The sequence below is a fragment of the Nicotiana tabacum genome, chromosome 18, assembly GCF_000715075.1.
Source record: "Nicotiana tabacum cultivar K326 chromosome 18, ASM71507v2, whole genome shotgun sequence".
NCBI classification, from domain to species: Eukaryota; Viridiplantae; Streptophyta; class Magnoliopsida; order Solanales; family Solanaceae; genus Nicotiana; species Nicotiana tabacum.
In genome coordinates, this window is record NC_134097.1 from 64,448,795 (window position 1) to 64,464,899 (window position 16,105).

The 16,105-nt window shown below is 36.8% G+C and overlaps 1 protein-coding gene across 2 annotated transcripts in view; it reads right to left on the minus strand.

Annotated features, from left to right (window-relative positions):
• Nucleotides 1-8,702, minus strand: part of LOC107830936 (exocyst complex component SEC3A-like) — a 32,438-nt gene extending 23,736 nt beyond the window's left edge. For both annotated transcript variants that reach the window (XM_075236939.1, XM_075236940.1), the window contains exons 1-6: nucleotides 8,385-8,702; nucleotides 6,505-6,575; nucleotides 6,006-6,086; nucleotides 5,858-5,925; nucleotides 5,667-5,769; nucleotides 3,863-4,011 (exon numbers count right to left, since the gene is read on the minus strand). In XM_075236939.1, coding sequence (XP_075093040.1) covers nucleotides 3,863-4,011; nucleotides 5,667-5,769; nucleotides 5,858-5,925; nucleotides 6,006-6,086; nucleotides 6,505-6,575; nucleotides 8,385-8,562 — 650 coding nt within the window. In that variant the 5' untranslated portion in view covers nucleotides 8,563-8,702. The remainder of the gene's footprint in view (nucleotides 1-3,862; nucleotides 4,012-5,666; nucleotides 5,770-5,857; nucleotides 5,926-6,005; nucleotides 6,087-6,504; nucleotides 6,576-8,384) is intronic.
• Between the last annotated feature and the right edge of the window lie 7,403 nt (nucleotides 8,703-16,105).

Sequence of the window (16,105 nt, forward strand, 5' to 3'; positions counted from 1 at the left end):
CAAAACACCTTCATTGGGTGGGAAGCACTATTTTGTAACCTTTGTTGATGATTTTTCTCGAAGAGTGTGGGTGTATACAATGAAAAACAAAGATGAAGTGCTGGGAATTTTTCTCAAATGGAAGACGATGGTGGAGAATCAAACAGGCAGGAGGATCAAGTGTATTCGCACAGACAATGGAGGTGAATACAAAAATGATCATTTCAATAAGGTCTGTGAAAATGATGGCATCGTCCGACACTTCACTGTTAGACATACACCACAACAGAATGGAGTGGCAGAACGTATGAACCGGACCTTGCTGGAGAAGGTACGGTGTATGTTGTCCAATGCTGGCTTGGGCAAAGAATTTTGGGTTGAGGCAATTACATATGCATGCCACCTCATTAATCGTCTACCATCTGCTGCTATTGATGGCAAGACACCATTTGAAAAATGGTATGGAAAACCTGATGTAGATTATAACTCTTTGCACGTGTTTGGCTTAACTGCATATTATCATGTGACGGAGTCAAAATTGGATCCAAGGGCAAAGAAGGCTATTTTTATGGGAATTACTTCTGGAGTCAAAGGATATCGCTTATGGTGCCCTATGACAAAGAAAGTAATATTCAGCAGAGATGTTACCTTTGATGAATTTGCTATGGTAAATAAGGTAACAGAAGATACCAAACAAAATGAAGGTGCTTCTAAGCAGGTGGAGTTTGAGGGAAAATTTATTTTTCCTACACAAGAAGCAGAGGAGGAAACAAATGAAGATTACCCTCTGGAAGGAGAGCCAGTAGAGGAGATTCCAACTCAGGAATCTCAACAACAACTTGAATCAATAGCAACCAGCAGGCCAAAAAGAACAATAACGAAACATGTTCGTCTCATAGAGACGGTTGCTTGTGCAACCTCAATTGTAGCTGATGATGTTCCTACTACTTATAAAGACGCTGTTCAAAGTTCAGAAGAAGATAAGTGGAGGATTGCCATGAATGATGAGATACAGTCCCTTCATCAGAATCATACATGGAGATTGGCCAATCTCCCGAAGGGAAAGAAAGCAATTGGGTGCAAATGGGTATTTGCAAAGAAGGAAGGATTTCCTAACCAAGTAGATGTTCGCTACAAGCAAGATTGGTGGCCAAAGGATATGCTCAAAAGGAGGGAATCGATTACAATGAAGTGTTTTCTCCAGTTGTAAAACATTCCTCCATTAGAATTATGTTGGCTTTGGTAGCACAATTGGATTTGGAACTAGTTCAGATGGATGTAAAAACTGCGTTTTTACATGGAAACTTGGAGGAGGAAATCTACATGACTCAGCCAGAAGGATTCAAAGTTGCTGGAAAAGAAAATATGGTGTGCAAACTTGAAAAATCGTTGTACGGATTGAAACAATCTTCTAGACAATGGTACAAGCGATTTGACGAGTTTATGTTGCGGCAAGGGTACAAGAGAAGCAAATACGATCATTGTGTGTATTTGCACAAGCTTAAAGATGGTTCCTTTGTATATCTTCTCCTATATGTTGATGATATGTTGATAGCTTCCAAGAATTCGGAAGAAATTGATAAGTTGAAGATTCAACTGAAGAAGGAGTTCGAGATGAAGGATTTGGGTGAGGCAAAGAAAATTCTTGGCATGGAGATAATTAGAGATAGACGTTCAAAGAAACTCCGTTTATCTCAAAAGGAATATTTGAAGAGAGTACTTCAACGTTTTGGCATAGATGACAAGACTAAGCCAGTTAGTACTCCACTTGCTTCCCATTTTAAGCTAAGTACTACTATGTCGCCAGTGGATGAAGCTGAACGAGAGTATATGTCAAAGGTACCATACGCAAATGCTGTTGGTAGCTTGATGTATGCAATGGTTTGCACAAGGCCTGACATTTCACAAGCTGTTGGAGTTATTAGCAGATATATGCACAATCCAGGGAAGGAGCATTGGCAAGCTGTAAAGTGGATTCTACGGTATATTCATAATACTGTAGATGTCGGGTTAGTTTTTGAGCAGGAAGACAATCAGTTTGTAGTTGGATATTGTGACTCAGATTTTGCGGGTGATATGGACAAACGAAGATCAACTACTGGTTATGTGTTTACTTTTGCAAAGGCACCAGTTAGTTGGAAGTCTACTTTGTAGTCAACAGTTGCTTTGTCTACAACAGAGGCAGAGTACATGGCTATTACAGATGCTGTGAAAGAGGCAATTTGGCTTCAAGGATTGCTAAAGGAGCTTGGTGTTGAACAAAAAGGTATCACAATTTTTTGTGATAGTCAAAGTGCTATTCAATTAGCGAAGAACCAAGTTTATCATGCAAGGACGAAGCACATTGATGTTCGGTATCATTTCGTACGAGAAATCATAGAAGAAGGTGGAGTCACGGTGAAGAAAATTCATACTACAGAGAATCCTGCTGATATGCTGACAAAGGTGGTGACTGCGGTCAAGTTTCAACATTGTTTGGATTTGATCAACATTGTTGAACACTGAAGATTGAAGATGAAGACACAACCAAAATTTGTTATTGAGAGAGAATTGAAAATGTGGAATTTTGCCAAGGTGGAGATTTGTTGATGTTTGGCAAAATGCCAAAGTCCCACATTGGTTGGGAGTTAAGTTTGGGGGGATTTTTCCCCTATAAAAGAAGGCCTAATGTTTAGGATTGAAACACACCTCTCATTTGCCTTCTCATCTGTTTAAGGCATTTGTATCTTCTCTCTTTAGTATTATTTCACTTGTATTTTGGAGTGGAATAAAATATTTGGTTGTGTCCGAGGAGTAGGCAGAATTAGCCGAACCTCGTAAATTCTGGTGTTCCCTTTATTATTGCTTTATTGTCTTATCTATTATTTGGTGGCTGTCATAATTTTTGGTATAGTAGTTGTGACTTATTCACACTCTATACATTTGGCTTCCGCAACAATATGGTCTTATATATAAACAATAGATGAAAAGGTATTTTATATGCATAAATAGTAGATGATTCATCATTCTCCATAGAATTAAGAGCACAAAAGCATCACGAGGTAATTTGTATCAGCAATAGCTTGCCTGATACAAAATAAGTTCAGCAGTAAAGCAGTTGGCAGGACAACCAGGATGAAGGCTCAACTGCTGACACAAAATCTGGAAAGAGTACTGGCATATAAAATTACTGCATTCTTTTGTAAATTCAGCAAGAAGCTACGTCAGCCAAACCAATTGTAACCACAAGATTGCACACTTAAGTTGCAACTCCCTAGTCTTGCATTCCTAATCATATACACACTTTCTTGACCAAAACATTAATCCTTTGTACTCGTTTCCAGAAAAATTCACAATCTTCCAGAATTGTTTCCTAATTATTTCAGGACAAAACTGAACCTACCAAAATTTTTTAAGTCTATAACTAATACAGAGATTAGACACGGGATTGCTGCTTGTACGGTCTTTCAGATGAGACTGGTAGTTCACCATGAGGAATAAAGCACGAGAGAGCCTCGAGGACACTACACACAAACAAGGTAGTGACACGAGATAGTTATTTGTTTTCAGAAATAGTAGAGTGCTTTTAGACGGGTTTCTCGATCATTATTCCATTTAAAATTGTAAGCAGGTAGCCAACTTGAAGTTTTATAAAACTCCTAGCTTTATAAATAGAAAGGGGGCTGTCTTTTTTAAGTAGTTAACAGTAACACTCCCACATCACCTAGTTGAACTAGTATACTAGCTTTTTAAGGAAAAGAAAAGTGAGAATACTTGACATTTCCCCATGACATATAAAGTAGTGGCAAGAGGACAACATAAAAGAAGTAGACATAAGCAGTTCATATTTCGAGCAAAAATGGGCATAATGCAATGTCCCGAGAAGGTGAAAGACGTTACATACATGCCTAAAAGAGCCTCCATGTCCTCTTCCTCTGCTTGAGATACAAGTTCTCTTTCAACAGTTACTGTCATCTCACCTTCTTCTGCTACAGCAGGAAGAGGCCCATCTTGAGGATTTGCTTGTTGCTTGGTAATTGTTGGAGTATTTTCCTGCATTAGATCATATAAATTAGAATTACATAAAAATTTATAGATTTTGTTTTAGTTCATTTTTAGAAACATGTTGCAATCAAATAGCTATTTCTAATGTCAACAGGTAAGTGTAGATCAGATAAATTAGATTTACATAAAATTTATCAAGCACCAGCTTTTGTTTTAGTTCATTTTTAGAAACATATTGCAATCAAACAGCTATTTCTGATGTCAACAGGTAAGTGTTTATCTTCAATTAAATAGTGAACGTACATATGACCCTCAAAGACACTATAACTAAAGAAACAGGAGAAAAAGTGTGAACATTTTATTTGTGACAAAGAGGACTATCAGCTTACCATTGTATGTAAAGGCAGTTTTCGTCTTTAACTAGTAGAGAGTTTCCAACTGCGTATTTATAAGAGAACATAAATGACTCTGTATCCTTAAGCAGATTAATAGAACTTCCTACATGCTTACCGCATATCTAGAGTCAGGTAAGAATACCAACAGACAAAAACTGTAGTTGTTGAACTTTATAGGGCATTAGATGCAAAAGGTTATGTTCCAGGTGTAGTGACCTTTCGCAAAGACTTTCCCATTCATTTCAACTTAAAAGACCTTTTTTAGATAAGTAACTAGTATCTTTTTCAACTTTAACAGACACATTGAGATCCTCCTTTAAGGATTCCCACTGATATAAGGCACAAGAGCGAAGATAACTAGCTTTACCAATATATGTAACTGATACTATGATAGTATTAGATCAAAAGAAAAAATTGTCACTAACAGAGTCCATCTTCAGCGACTATTGTGTATTTTATATGAGAACAGGAATGATTATCCTTTCACTCATCAAAAGAAGAGACAAAAAGAATGACTATACTATCTTAAGCGCATTTAGAGCAATTCTATTACATCATTCACATGCTTATTTTGCAGTTGAAATCAGGGGATAGGATTGACAAAAGCTGAAACATTTGGGTTTTAACAGGAAGACGAGGCAAGAAGTTTCTCAATGTGACATGATCAATGCCACCATTTAGGGCCCTCTGGTTCATGACAGGATAAAGTGAGATTGAAATATCACTGATATAGTCATGGCATTGGGAATAAATAAAAGTTACTGGTAGGTAGAATTGAAGGTGGGATTGAATTTTTACAACAAAGATATACTTCGCCTGCATGTATTAAATTTTTATAAAATTAATATTAAAATAATTTACATCACAAAGAAATTAACGATTAGCCAGAGAACTATTTTTATAATATATTAAATTAGGCTATCATACAGAAAATGACAAAAATAAATACTCTTTTTCTTGAAAAGAGTCACTGTGTGTGGATTAAATGGATGGGAAATCAGAGAATTAGGCAAATGGATAACACCCACATTGAATAAACCAAAAGTCCCCCTCAAGACTTTGCCAACCATTTCAAACCTGTTAGACATTTTTGAGATTCACCTTCCAACGACATGTGATTAAGCGGTTATCATCATCAAGGATGATTTTACTCAAGCCTGATAGAAAATTAACACAAACAAATAGACAGCAACCAACTAGAGCAAATCCTTGATGCCATAACTAAATGAAGCATGCCTACTTTCCAGAGCCACGCCTAAGAGTGTGCTATAATATGTTGAAAGCAATTGTGGAACTTTTATAATGCACCTTTGCCCAAAGAGCCATCTCCACCACATCTATGCCAACAACCTTGGGGAGACGACCCAAGACATCCTTACAGATGTTTAGGATGCAAAGCAAAAGACGGTTCCTACATAGTTAAAACAAAAGGTCATGATAAAAATGCTTACATGAGAAAAAGCACTCAGATATTTACACACTAAAATTTAAACAAATACCTATCGTCAACATTACGCATTGTCCACTGAGGTGGAGTAACACTTTGACTTCTGAGATTATCAAAACCCTGTGTAACAAGATCATCAAGAATAAGCTCCAAATAATAGCTGCAGGTAGAATGGCAAAATAATTTGCTGTGAGTTTTACCAGCATGAACGTACAACCACTTGGATCATTAGTTACCAGCTCCACCTTTGAAAGATGCTTAAGCTTGTACAATTTTGCAGGCTACAGGTGCAAGCATTATATTGTTGTTAGGTTAACAAGGGACTTCAGCACAATTTGCTCTAAAGGAAACTCACGAGCACAAAAATATGGATTTTGTGAGATGCAGTGCGGTTTCATGAGTCTATCTATGACAATAAGTAAAATAATCCTTCTAAACAGTTTTATCAGCAAGTTCAGAGATACTACAGATTCCTTATGCACAACCAAAATTAAAAGTTTCATAAAGTAGATGTCATATAACATATGAATACTATCCACAGCTTAATGAAGTTATAGATTCATAGCTTCATGTTGGTAGACAAGCTACACTAACTTATAAAGGTATTATCTTCATCCTCTAAATAATCTGGAGTACTGAAAAGGTATCTGAATCGAAGAAGAGAAGTTTAACATTAAAAAGATTTATTAGAAGTATTACCTCAAGGACTCCTCCATTAGAATATTTTAAGACACGAAGAAAAGCTTTAGTCCGTTGGCCTTTAGCTTTTGCTGCATAAACCACATGTTATGATTGTCTGCACAAATGGAAATGACCTATTCTAGTTGGCAACACAACTATTTCATAGGAGAAACTCTGAAATTACTGCAGTACATCTAATTTTTCGGATGTTACTCCTCATCCCAGAAAGAATGCACCATTTAAGTTATGAGGCTAGATATCCAAATGTTAACCAAAATTTCCACCTGAATTTGTAGATTTATGAGATTATTTTATGAAACATCTTTTTTGAATAAGTAGATGACGCTTTTTGTTTAGAATAAAGGAACTACTACCACAACATCAAAATGTTGAAGTACCAAACAACTTTATTGAATAATCCATTGTCCAAAAAGAATTCTGACTCTGCATGTATAATTGGGTCAAATGAAGATAGAGGCTGCCTAAAGTTAGTGTTTGACACGTCAAATCTGATCTTAAGTTAAAAGATGTGATCTACTAATAGACGATCGGTTTCGTTTATCATCCGAGACAATGGTAAGACTATAGTAAGCATAGCCTAGCTACATTTACTCAGCAATATAAGTGCAACATGAGTTAAATCATTGTTACTTGTGCTCTAAATTTACTAAGAAAAATAAGTAAAACATGGGTGGAGAAGCTCGCGTAACATCACCAGAAAAAGTGAAACACGATACTATTAACTTCCACAAACTTTTTTTCAGCTTCAAGTACTGTTTTTCAACTTCAATTCAAAATTGCCCAAATGACCACCAAGAATTCCGTCCCACGAATGGTAGGTTAGAACAAACATAAAAATACTTATATAACATGTCTTCTTTTTCCAATGAGCATAATTGGAATTTGGATCAGATCACGCATTAATAGATTAGAGAAATGCCAGAAAGAGGGAGTGGAGAAATTCAATAGAAACAGTCAATCAATTAACTTCACCCCAATCCCCTCGGTTCAAAACTTACAGATTCTTTTTCTTTTTCTTTAATAACCTCTAAACTTCAAAAATTCTAATAAATAGACAATTTTTCATACTCCATTAAGAGAAACAATCAATCAATCAACCAAGTTAGCTTCAATTCCAAATTAGTATAGGTGATCCATTTGTATCATTTTGACATTCATTTTAATTAGACTATTTTTACACTGGCATCAAGAGTATAAAAGAAATCACCAATAAATCAACTACATCTCTTTTCCAAATTAGTTGAGTTCAGTTATGTAAATAATCTATATCCTTTGTAAATTTATTATAATTAGACTATTATCACACCGGTGCTAGTAGTACCAAGAAAAAAACAATCAATCAACTTCTCGTCAATTCCAAAATAGTTGATGCCGGGAGTCACGCGCAATGAATGGAATTCAATGGGATAATTATACTGTATAAATATGGTAAAAACAAATTTATAGATATATGATTTTGAATTCCCTTAAAAGAGAAATACAAGTTAAAATCCTAGGTGCGACATACTCGAATTTTTTTTGAATCCCTCATCAGAATTCCTGGCACCGCCAATAGTTACCGTCAGTTTTATGGGAATAATCTATATCCTTCAGAGTTCAAAGCATCATTATACTTATACTATTAAGCTGGTGTCAGCAATATAAAAAGGAATAATCAATAATTAACTATGCCTTGGGTCCAAATTAGCTGAGTCAGTTATATTGATAATATATATCCTTCAGAGTTTCATTGTACTAGATTATTTTCTGTTGACGTCAGCAGTATAAAATAAAAAATTAATCAATAAATCTACTAGGCCTCCATTCCAAATTAGTTGAAGACAGTTATACACAATCCAAACATTTAAAACACATCATAATTAGATTATTTTACGTACTGGAGATAGCGAGAACTCGCGGTTTAGCCATAGCACCCCGGCTCAATTTTCCGGAAATGCCTAAGATGCCGCTGGTTTTGGCTACACGGATCGACAATTCAACTTTCTGCTTTGTGCCTTCAATGGCGGCCTCGCAAGCTCTTCGCAGCTCCTCATCGTCGGCGCTGGATTTCGCCATGCTTTTTATCTCTCTCGACGGACTCTGTTGGAGATGCCAACGAAAATGATAATCGGGAATGTAGTCGCCTTGTTTTTCAAGTATTTATATTTAGAGACCTCTCGTTCATGGCTTCCTTTTTTTCCGGATGAAAATGTTACACTCCCCGGCATTTGCTTCTTTCCTATTTACTCTTTCTTTCTTTTTTTTTTCTTTTTCTTTTTTCTTTTTAAGCAGTAAGGACACGAGTAGCACCATACTTCTTTCCAGAGAATTATCTTGGACATAAATGGTCCATACATCCTAATGGGGTTAGAGTACTAGTTTTGAATAAAAATACCTTGGGCATAAATGGTTCTCACTTCCTAATGGGTTTGGTTCGCAAATCAGTTATATAAATTATTATACAAGATTTCTTTTTTCAAGCAAATCCACTAAGTAAGGTGTCTAGGGTTAATTTTTATATATATCTAAAAATAAAGTGAACAAAATGGTAGGAGGTCTTACAAGATGAAAGACATAAACTTTTACAGTAACAAAGCTCCTATTATCAAAGTCGAGTATAGAACTCAACAGTGATAGTACAAATTGTAATCTAAAAAGGTAATAAACTAGCCATGCTATACCAAATCGCATGTTTGAATTTCGTTCATACTCCTTATTCAGAATTGGATACGAGAATGAATCCAGTTGTGTAGCCATTAGTTTTCCTTCTACAGCTCTAGATGTATCTTCCTTGTGTATGGAGCTCATGTGATCATCCCCAAATCGTGTACCGTCTAGTAGCGTATCCTTCACTGTCTTGTCGTATCCTTGATGCGTTTCTTCTCCTCCTTGCATAATTTTGCATTTTACAGCCCAAACACACCCTATAATTCCTGCCTCTTGATGTCTAGAATCCAGTATATTACCTGCATTATTATAAGGATTAGTAAAATCACACGCATTGCTCATTGCTTCAAGTGCCCAGTAATTGTGCACGAGAATGGGCATGCACTGGTTGGTGAGGAAATCGTGTGGACTCCAGCAGTGATCTATCGAACCATTTGTTTGGCACCATTCCTGTGATATAGAATGAATGAAATGCATTGGGGTTTTACTCCACAATGCAACCATTGATCCCATTTTTGACTGCCAAAAGTCCAAGTCACGCATAAATGACATGATTGTCGCGATTAAACTCATGCATATTCTTGTGTTATAACTCTAGTATTGTAAATTCTTTACTTGTAACTTCATGGTGAAATTATTGGTGTTCAGATGAAGAATTGAATCACTAGAATGTTGGATGTCAAAAGCCATCTTTCGATGACAGTAGGTCGACCCTAGTATACTGGAGTTCCTCCTTGCTTCCATGCTTATGCCTACTCTACTACTCTTTCAAGGGAATGAGCACTAGGTGCTACTACCACCCGTTGAATTTATATTAAGTAGTAAGGCATGGATACAGCAACATTTCCTGCAAAAAAAAGAAAAAAGAAAAACAGAGTTTGTGAAAAACAGAATCATCACCCTCTCCTCTGTACAGATTTGAGGATGATGATCATGGGTGCTTTCCCTTCTTCTTATACTCCTATCCTCCATTCCTCCTAGTTCTTCGCAACCTTCATTCTCAAATAGGGACATTGTAATTTATCGCCATTTACCAATCTTTGACCTTGTACCTCCCATTGTGTGAAATTGTCAGCCTCAAAATTGCCTTTATCCAAAGCATAGTTGGCTAAGTAATCAGCGAGTTTATTACCCTCTCTCATAATATTTAATATCCTGATGCTGCATCTCCCCATAATGTCTTTGATCTCCTCTACCTGTGTTGCAATTATCCATGGTACAACCAAATTCCCTCCACCACATTCTTCAACATCATGGAATTAGTTTGGAGCTTAACGTGTGTGTAACCATGTTGCACACAGTACTTCAGTGCTTCTAGCATAGCCACAGCTTCAGCTTCAGTGTCGTCCCTTCATTGATCTCCTTGTTGTGCATGCAGGATATCACCATATTCCTCTCTCAACACAAAACCAAAAAGACTCCTTCCTGGATTTCCCCTTGATGCCCCATCAGTATTCACCTTCACTCAACCTTGTACAGGTAATTCCCATAAGACCTTCGTCACCTTCAACTTTGGTATGTAGTGGTCCATTACATATAACAAATCTGGCCATTTATGAGAAATATTTTGTAAACTTGGTTTCCTTATTCTTATCAAATCTTGTAGTTTAGATGAGATCTGATAAATCACCCTACTTACTGTCACTGCCTCCCCATACTTATAACTATTCCTTTTTTTTTCAAAGTTCCCACATTATAATCGAAGGTAAAGCCTAGAGTATAGGCTCTAACCTAGGTACCACCTGAGCTGCCCAACATTTTAGGACTATTTGCTGCATCGACAATCCTTCAATATTAATGCCTGCATTTGAGAGAAAGTACTGCCACACTGTCTTAGCTGCATATGATCTAAATAGTACATGTGAAATTGTTTCCACTGACGGATTAATACAACACTAACATTTGGATGGCATGAAATATCCCAGTCTTCTAAAATAGTCATCAAAAGGTAACTTGCCTTTCCAAACCTTCCACATGAAGAAAGCAATCTTAAAAGGCAAACCTCTCACCCATATGTTTTTGTAAGCAACACTAGAATCTCTTCTCCTTCTAATATAGTCCCTGGCAGTTTTAACAGCGAAGTTGCCCCTAGTATCCAACGTCCAGTATGGTCTATCCAATTCATTATGTAGTACAGGAGGTTTGATGTTCTCAATTACATGAAGTGCTAACTCTTGAGGAAGAATATCCAGTAACCTACCTTTATCCCAGAGCCATATACTATCACATCATATACGTTGTGGACAGATTCAGCACAGTAGAAATCTGGAGGAGTAACAAAGTACAATGATCCCAAGCCTATCCAGTTATCAAACCAAAACAGTGAAGAACCTATCCTTAGCTGCATATTATTTTGTGTTCAATCTCATCCCTACATTCAATCATCTTTCTCCACATATAAGATCCATTTCTCCAAGGAACCACCCATGCATTCAATTTTTTGCAATATTTTTGACTCATAAATGCACTCCACAAAGTAGGCTTTGTTCTAAAGTTTCACCATAATTTACAAAATAAGGCTTTATACATATCATGTAACGATCTAAATCCAACCCCTCCTTCTTGTGGAAAGCATAATGTGTCCCATGATGCCCAATGTTTAGCTCTTCCTCGTACTAAATTACTCCAAAACAACGAGCAAATAATTTATGAAGTTTATTAATAACAGAGGCTGGCGGATTCACAGCTGACAACAAATGTATTGGCATGCTTTGAAGAACATGTGAAATCAATACAGCCCGGCCACCACGATAGAAGTTTACCTTTCCATGATTGAAGCTTGTCAATCACTTTTTTAACAAGCCCCTCATAGTAGTCCATTTTCCTTCTAGCATAAAAGATTGGACAGCCTAGGTAAGTGAAAGAAAATTCCTGCTCGCCAATTCCAGTCACTCTTTTCACCTTGTTCAAAACCTCTAAACTTGTTGAATGATGCATATAGATTGTTGATTTTGCCTTGCTAATTAATTGTCTACCAGCTACCTCATAGGAACTCAACACCTCCATAATTAGTTGTAATGAAGTAGCGTGAGACGATGAGAAGATGATAGTATCATCAGCATACACTAGATGATTAACCTTAGGGCTCCACTTTGGCAAGCCAAATCCTCAAAAGTATAAGTTTAAATGAAGAGCATTCAAACCTCTATACATAGCTTCAACAACTAAAATGAATAATGTAGGTGATAACGGTTCCCCTTTCTTAACTCCTCTGGTGGCCATTAATTAAAATTGAATACCAATTATTAGACACAATCCCAAACACTACATCAATGAACCTTTCACAAAAGCCCATTTTCCTTAACACTTTAGTCATGAATATCCAGGAAAGCCTATCGTAATCTTTGGTCATGTCTAATTTCATTACCACATTAGGTCCTGCCCTTGTCCTTAACCTAATGTCAGTAATGATTTCTTGAGTTAACAACACATTTTCTACAATGCTCCTTCCTTTAATAAATCCTGCTTGTTCATCGGAGATGAGATTAGGCAATAGAGGAGCAAGTCTTTTGTTACACCCCATTTTTTCGTACGTGAGAGTGCGTCGTAAGTCGATTGATATAAGCTCAGAAATAAGATTATATTTGGAAGAAAATAAAGTAAGTTAATCATGTTACCTTGGAGGTTACAAATATTTAAGATAATGAATAACGAGTAGTAAGAGGGTTGGAAAGCTTAGAAGCTAAACCAATTGAAGAAAATAAGTTTTGTCGAAAGTCGACAAGTTTGGAACATTATAACATGTACTTTGGGGTGAGACTAGGGTTATTAACATTATAAGGAGGTTATTCTATGATTTATTTTAGTCGTATGATAGTCATTTGCTACATTTTGAAGGCAAGCAAATTTTGGAACAAAAGTTGACAAAGGTCATCACAAGTTACATTCATAAATGTGCTGAAAATTAGGTCAAATTTAGATGAGCTTTTCTCCAAATATACTTGGAATTATGGGGTGATCTACCTACCAGATTGAATATCTACGAGTCTAGTTTCTAACAAATTAAACCATTTGTTAATACGACATCAGAGTAGAGAGATATTCGCATTTTTGCGAGACTGCACAAGCAGCTCCCAATGGGACCCACTTAGGCAGTGGTCGGCCTACTTCACTTTATAAACAATTTGGACGCCTATTTTTAAGTCATTTTCAACTCAATTTCGTCTCCGAACTTCTCCTAACCCTTCTAAACAGATACCACAAGGGTTTGAAGTGATTACACCATATTTCAACATCAAAACTTAGTTATATTGAAGAACAACACCTCTTTGAGGTTGTGTTGTCATAAAGGATTGTTGTGGGCTGTGTTTGGCTGGAATTCCAAGTTGTTGCTACTGGCTAAGGTGAGTATAACAGTCTACTAATTGTGCTTAAGCTTGATTGTATGTTGGTTAAGTTGTTAGGATGATAAACTACAAGATAATACTTGGATTAGCTTAAGTCACTTCTATGGTGTTGTATTGCCATTGAGGGTTGTTTCAAGCTGAATATAACTTGGATTTCAACTTGAAGTTACTATAGGAGGTATGTGTATTGTGTTATTGCATGTGCTTAAAGTTATCTTGATGTTGATTAAGTTAAATGGATGGAGTAGACATGAACTTGTGAATAAAGTTACTAATTGAAGATAGTTGGAGTTGAGGATTGTTTCCTTTGTTATAAATATATGGTATAAGGATGGAATAATTGATGAATGACTTCAATATCATGTTAGTGATACTTTTAAGTTAATGTAAGAAGTCTATAAGGGTGATATGGGTTATACGGATTCCAATCGGAGCTTGCCGCTCTCCGTGAAGTAGTTGTGACTTGTTGTTGTATATGGTGTCTTGTTATTGATATTTATATGTTGATGTATTTCTCTAGTTGTTGTTGTTGGTATATGGTATTGGAGGAGACCCTTGTTACATGGAAGATGCTGCCCGAATTTACATAATGAGCTACTAGCTTAAGTTACAGACTTAGACTTTGCTCAGCACTAATTTTGAATCTCCTTATACTGCGATAGATTGAGTTGACTTGTTTGAAGAGTTTCTTGGAAGGTATTAAGGACTCAATGGGTTTAAGGTATGTTAAGCACTTCCTTCTTTCTTTTGGCATGATCTAAAATGAAATGAATATAAACGATACACTATTTCATAACGAATCTACTCCTAGCAACTAAGGTTGCCCGTGTTATTCTTTCCTTATAAAGTTATTCTAAGCAAGTATGTATAATCCTTGAATCCTATTGAGGTTCATATTGATGGTATGGATGTCAATAATGTTAATCAAGGGTGCGACGACCTTATGTCACTCCGAAAGGTTTAGAACGTTATTCCATGAGTCTAGCATGCATTATATATAGTATCTATTTTACTCTAACGATCCGCGCTATAGTCGGCCAGGTATGGCACCTATTGTGCAACCACTGATCAGTTGGGTTAACCGAGCTCTACGTGGCTGGGTATGATTCTATCAAGTCTTATGATGGCCGGGTACATTTTACCGAGTCCTCTTTGAGGCCGGGTACGATATGATGATGATGATGCCCACAGAGGCAAATGTTTTTAAAAGTTTATGTATATATATGTATTATGCATTTCATGTCAGTAGCCCCCAGAGGCACTAAGATGTTACAAGTTGCATCTCCTCAATCTCTCTTTACATTACTGTTCTTGTTTATGCTTTCCTGCCTTACATACTCGGTACTTTATTCATACTGACGTCCATTTTGCCTGGGGATGCTGTGTTTCATGCCCGCAGGTCTCGATAGACAGGTTGACATTCCTCCTAGTAAGCTATCAGCTCAGCGGAAGGTGTTGGTGCACTCCACTTGCTCCGGAGTTGCCTAGTTGGTCAGTATGATTTGGACATGTATTGATTGGTATGGCGGAGCCCTATCATGACTTTTATGATGTGTATGTACTCTTAGAGGCTTGTAGACATATGTAATGTATATGAAAGATTGTTGGCCTTATCGGCCTATGTTCAGTGTACGAGTGTTCATGTTGGTCTTATAGGACTGTATGTCACATGTATAAGTTTGTATTACATGTTGGGTCGTCCTATGTCAAGTATTCCCTTATGTTTTATTCTGTTTATATCATGACGGACCTTCCGGCTCATTTACCCATGATGGTATGACAAGAAAGATATGTTACGTTGGTACTCGATTGGGTAAGGCATCGGGTGCCCGTTGCGGCCCTCCGATTTGGGTCGTGACAAAAATGGTATCAGAGCAGTTCTTTCCTAGGGAGTCTACAAGCCGTGTCTAGTAGAGTCTTGTTTATAGGTGTGTTATGCATCACACTTATAAACAGGAGGCTACAGGGCATTTAGGACTGTCCCTCTTTTTTCTTATTCTAGATTGTGTGGTAGAGCTCAGTTGTAAGAATTCAAACTCCTAAATTTGACTTTAGTCATAATACAATGATACCTACATCCTCAAAGACAGTTGGTAAGAGATTGAATGTGGCTCTAGAAGAGCTGAGTTGGAGCAAATCGATTTTGCATCATGCTTATGATGAGTAAATGTAAGGTCTTCAGTAGATTATATGTGTACTATGATGTGTGAGCTTCTTGATAAGGAGCCCCAAGGCATGAATATCTATCCATCCATATGGTAACAAGAGATAAGAAAATTATGAGGTGGATACGAGTTTCAATAAGTAAATGAAGCAACTTGAAAAAGAGTACGAGGTACCCAACTAATGAAGATTATCAATATTTGCAATTCAAGCAGAGAAATATAAACATTTTAAGTTACCTTCAACAGTAACAGAGTTATGTACAATTGGCCACGCCCATCTCAGTTATGCCCTATAGGAGTTGACAGATATAGTTTAAGAGAAGAAAGGGATAGCAAGATCCAGTTGGGGTTAGAGTAACCCAAAATGGTAGATGGATTATTATCATTAGCTAATATTTTCGAAAGATGTTGCAAATGTGATAATAGTTCTCCTTGTGAGAC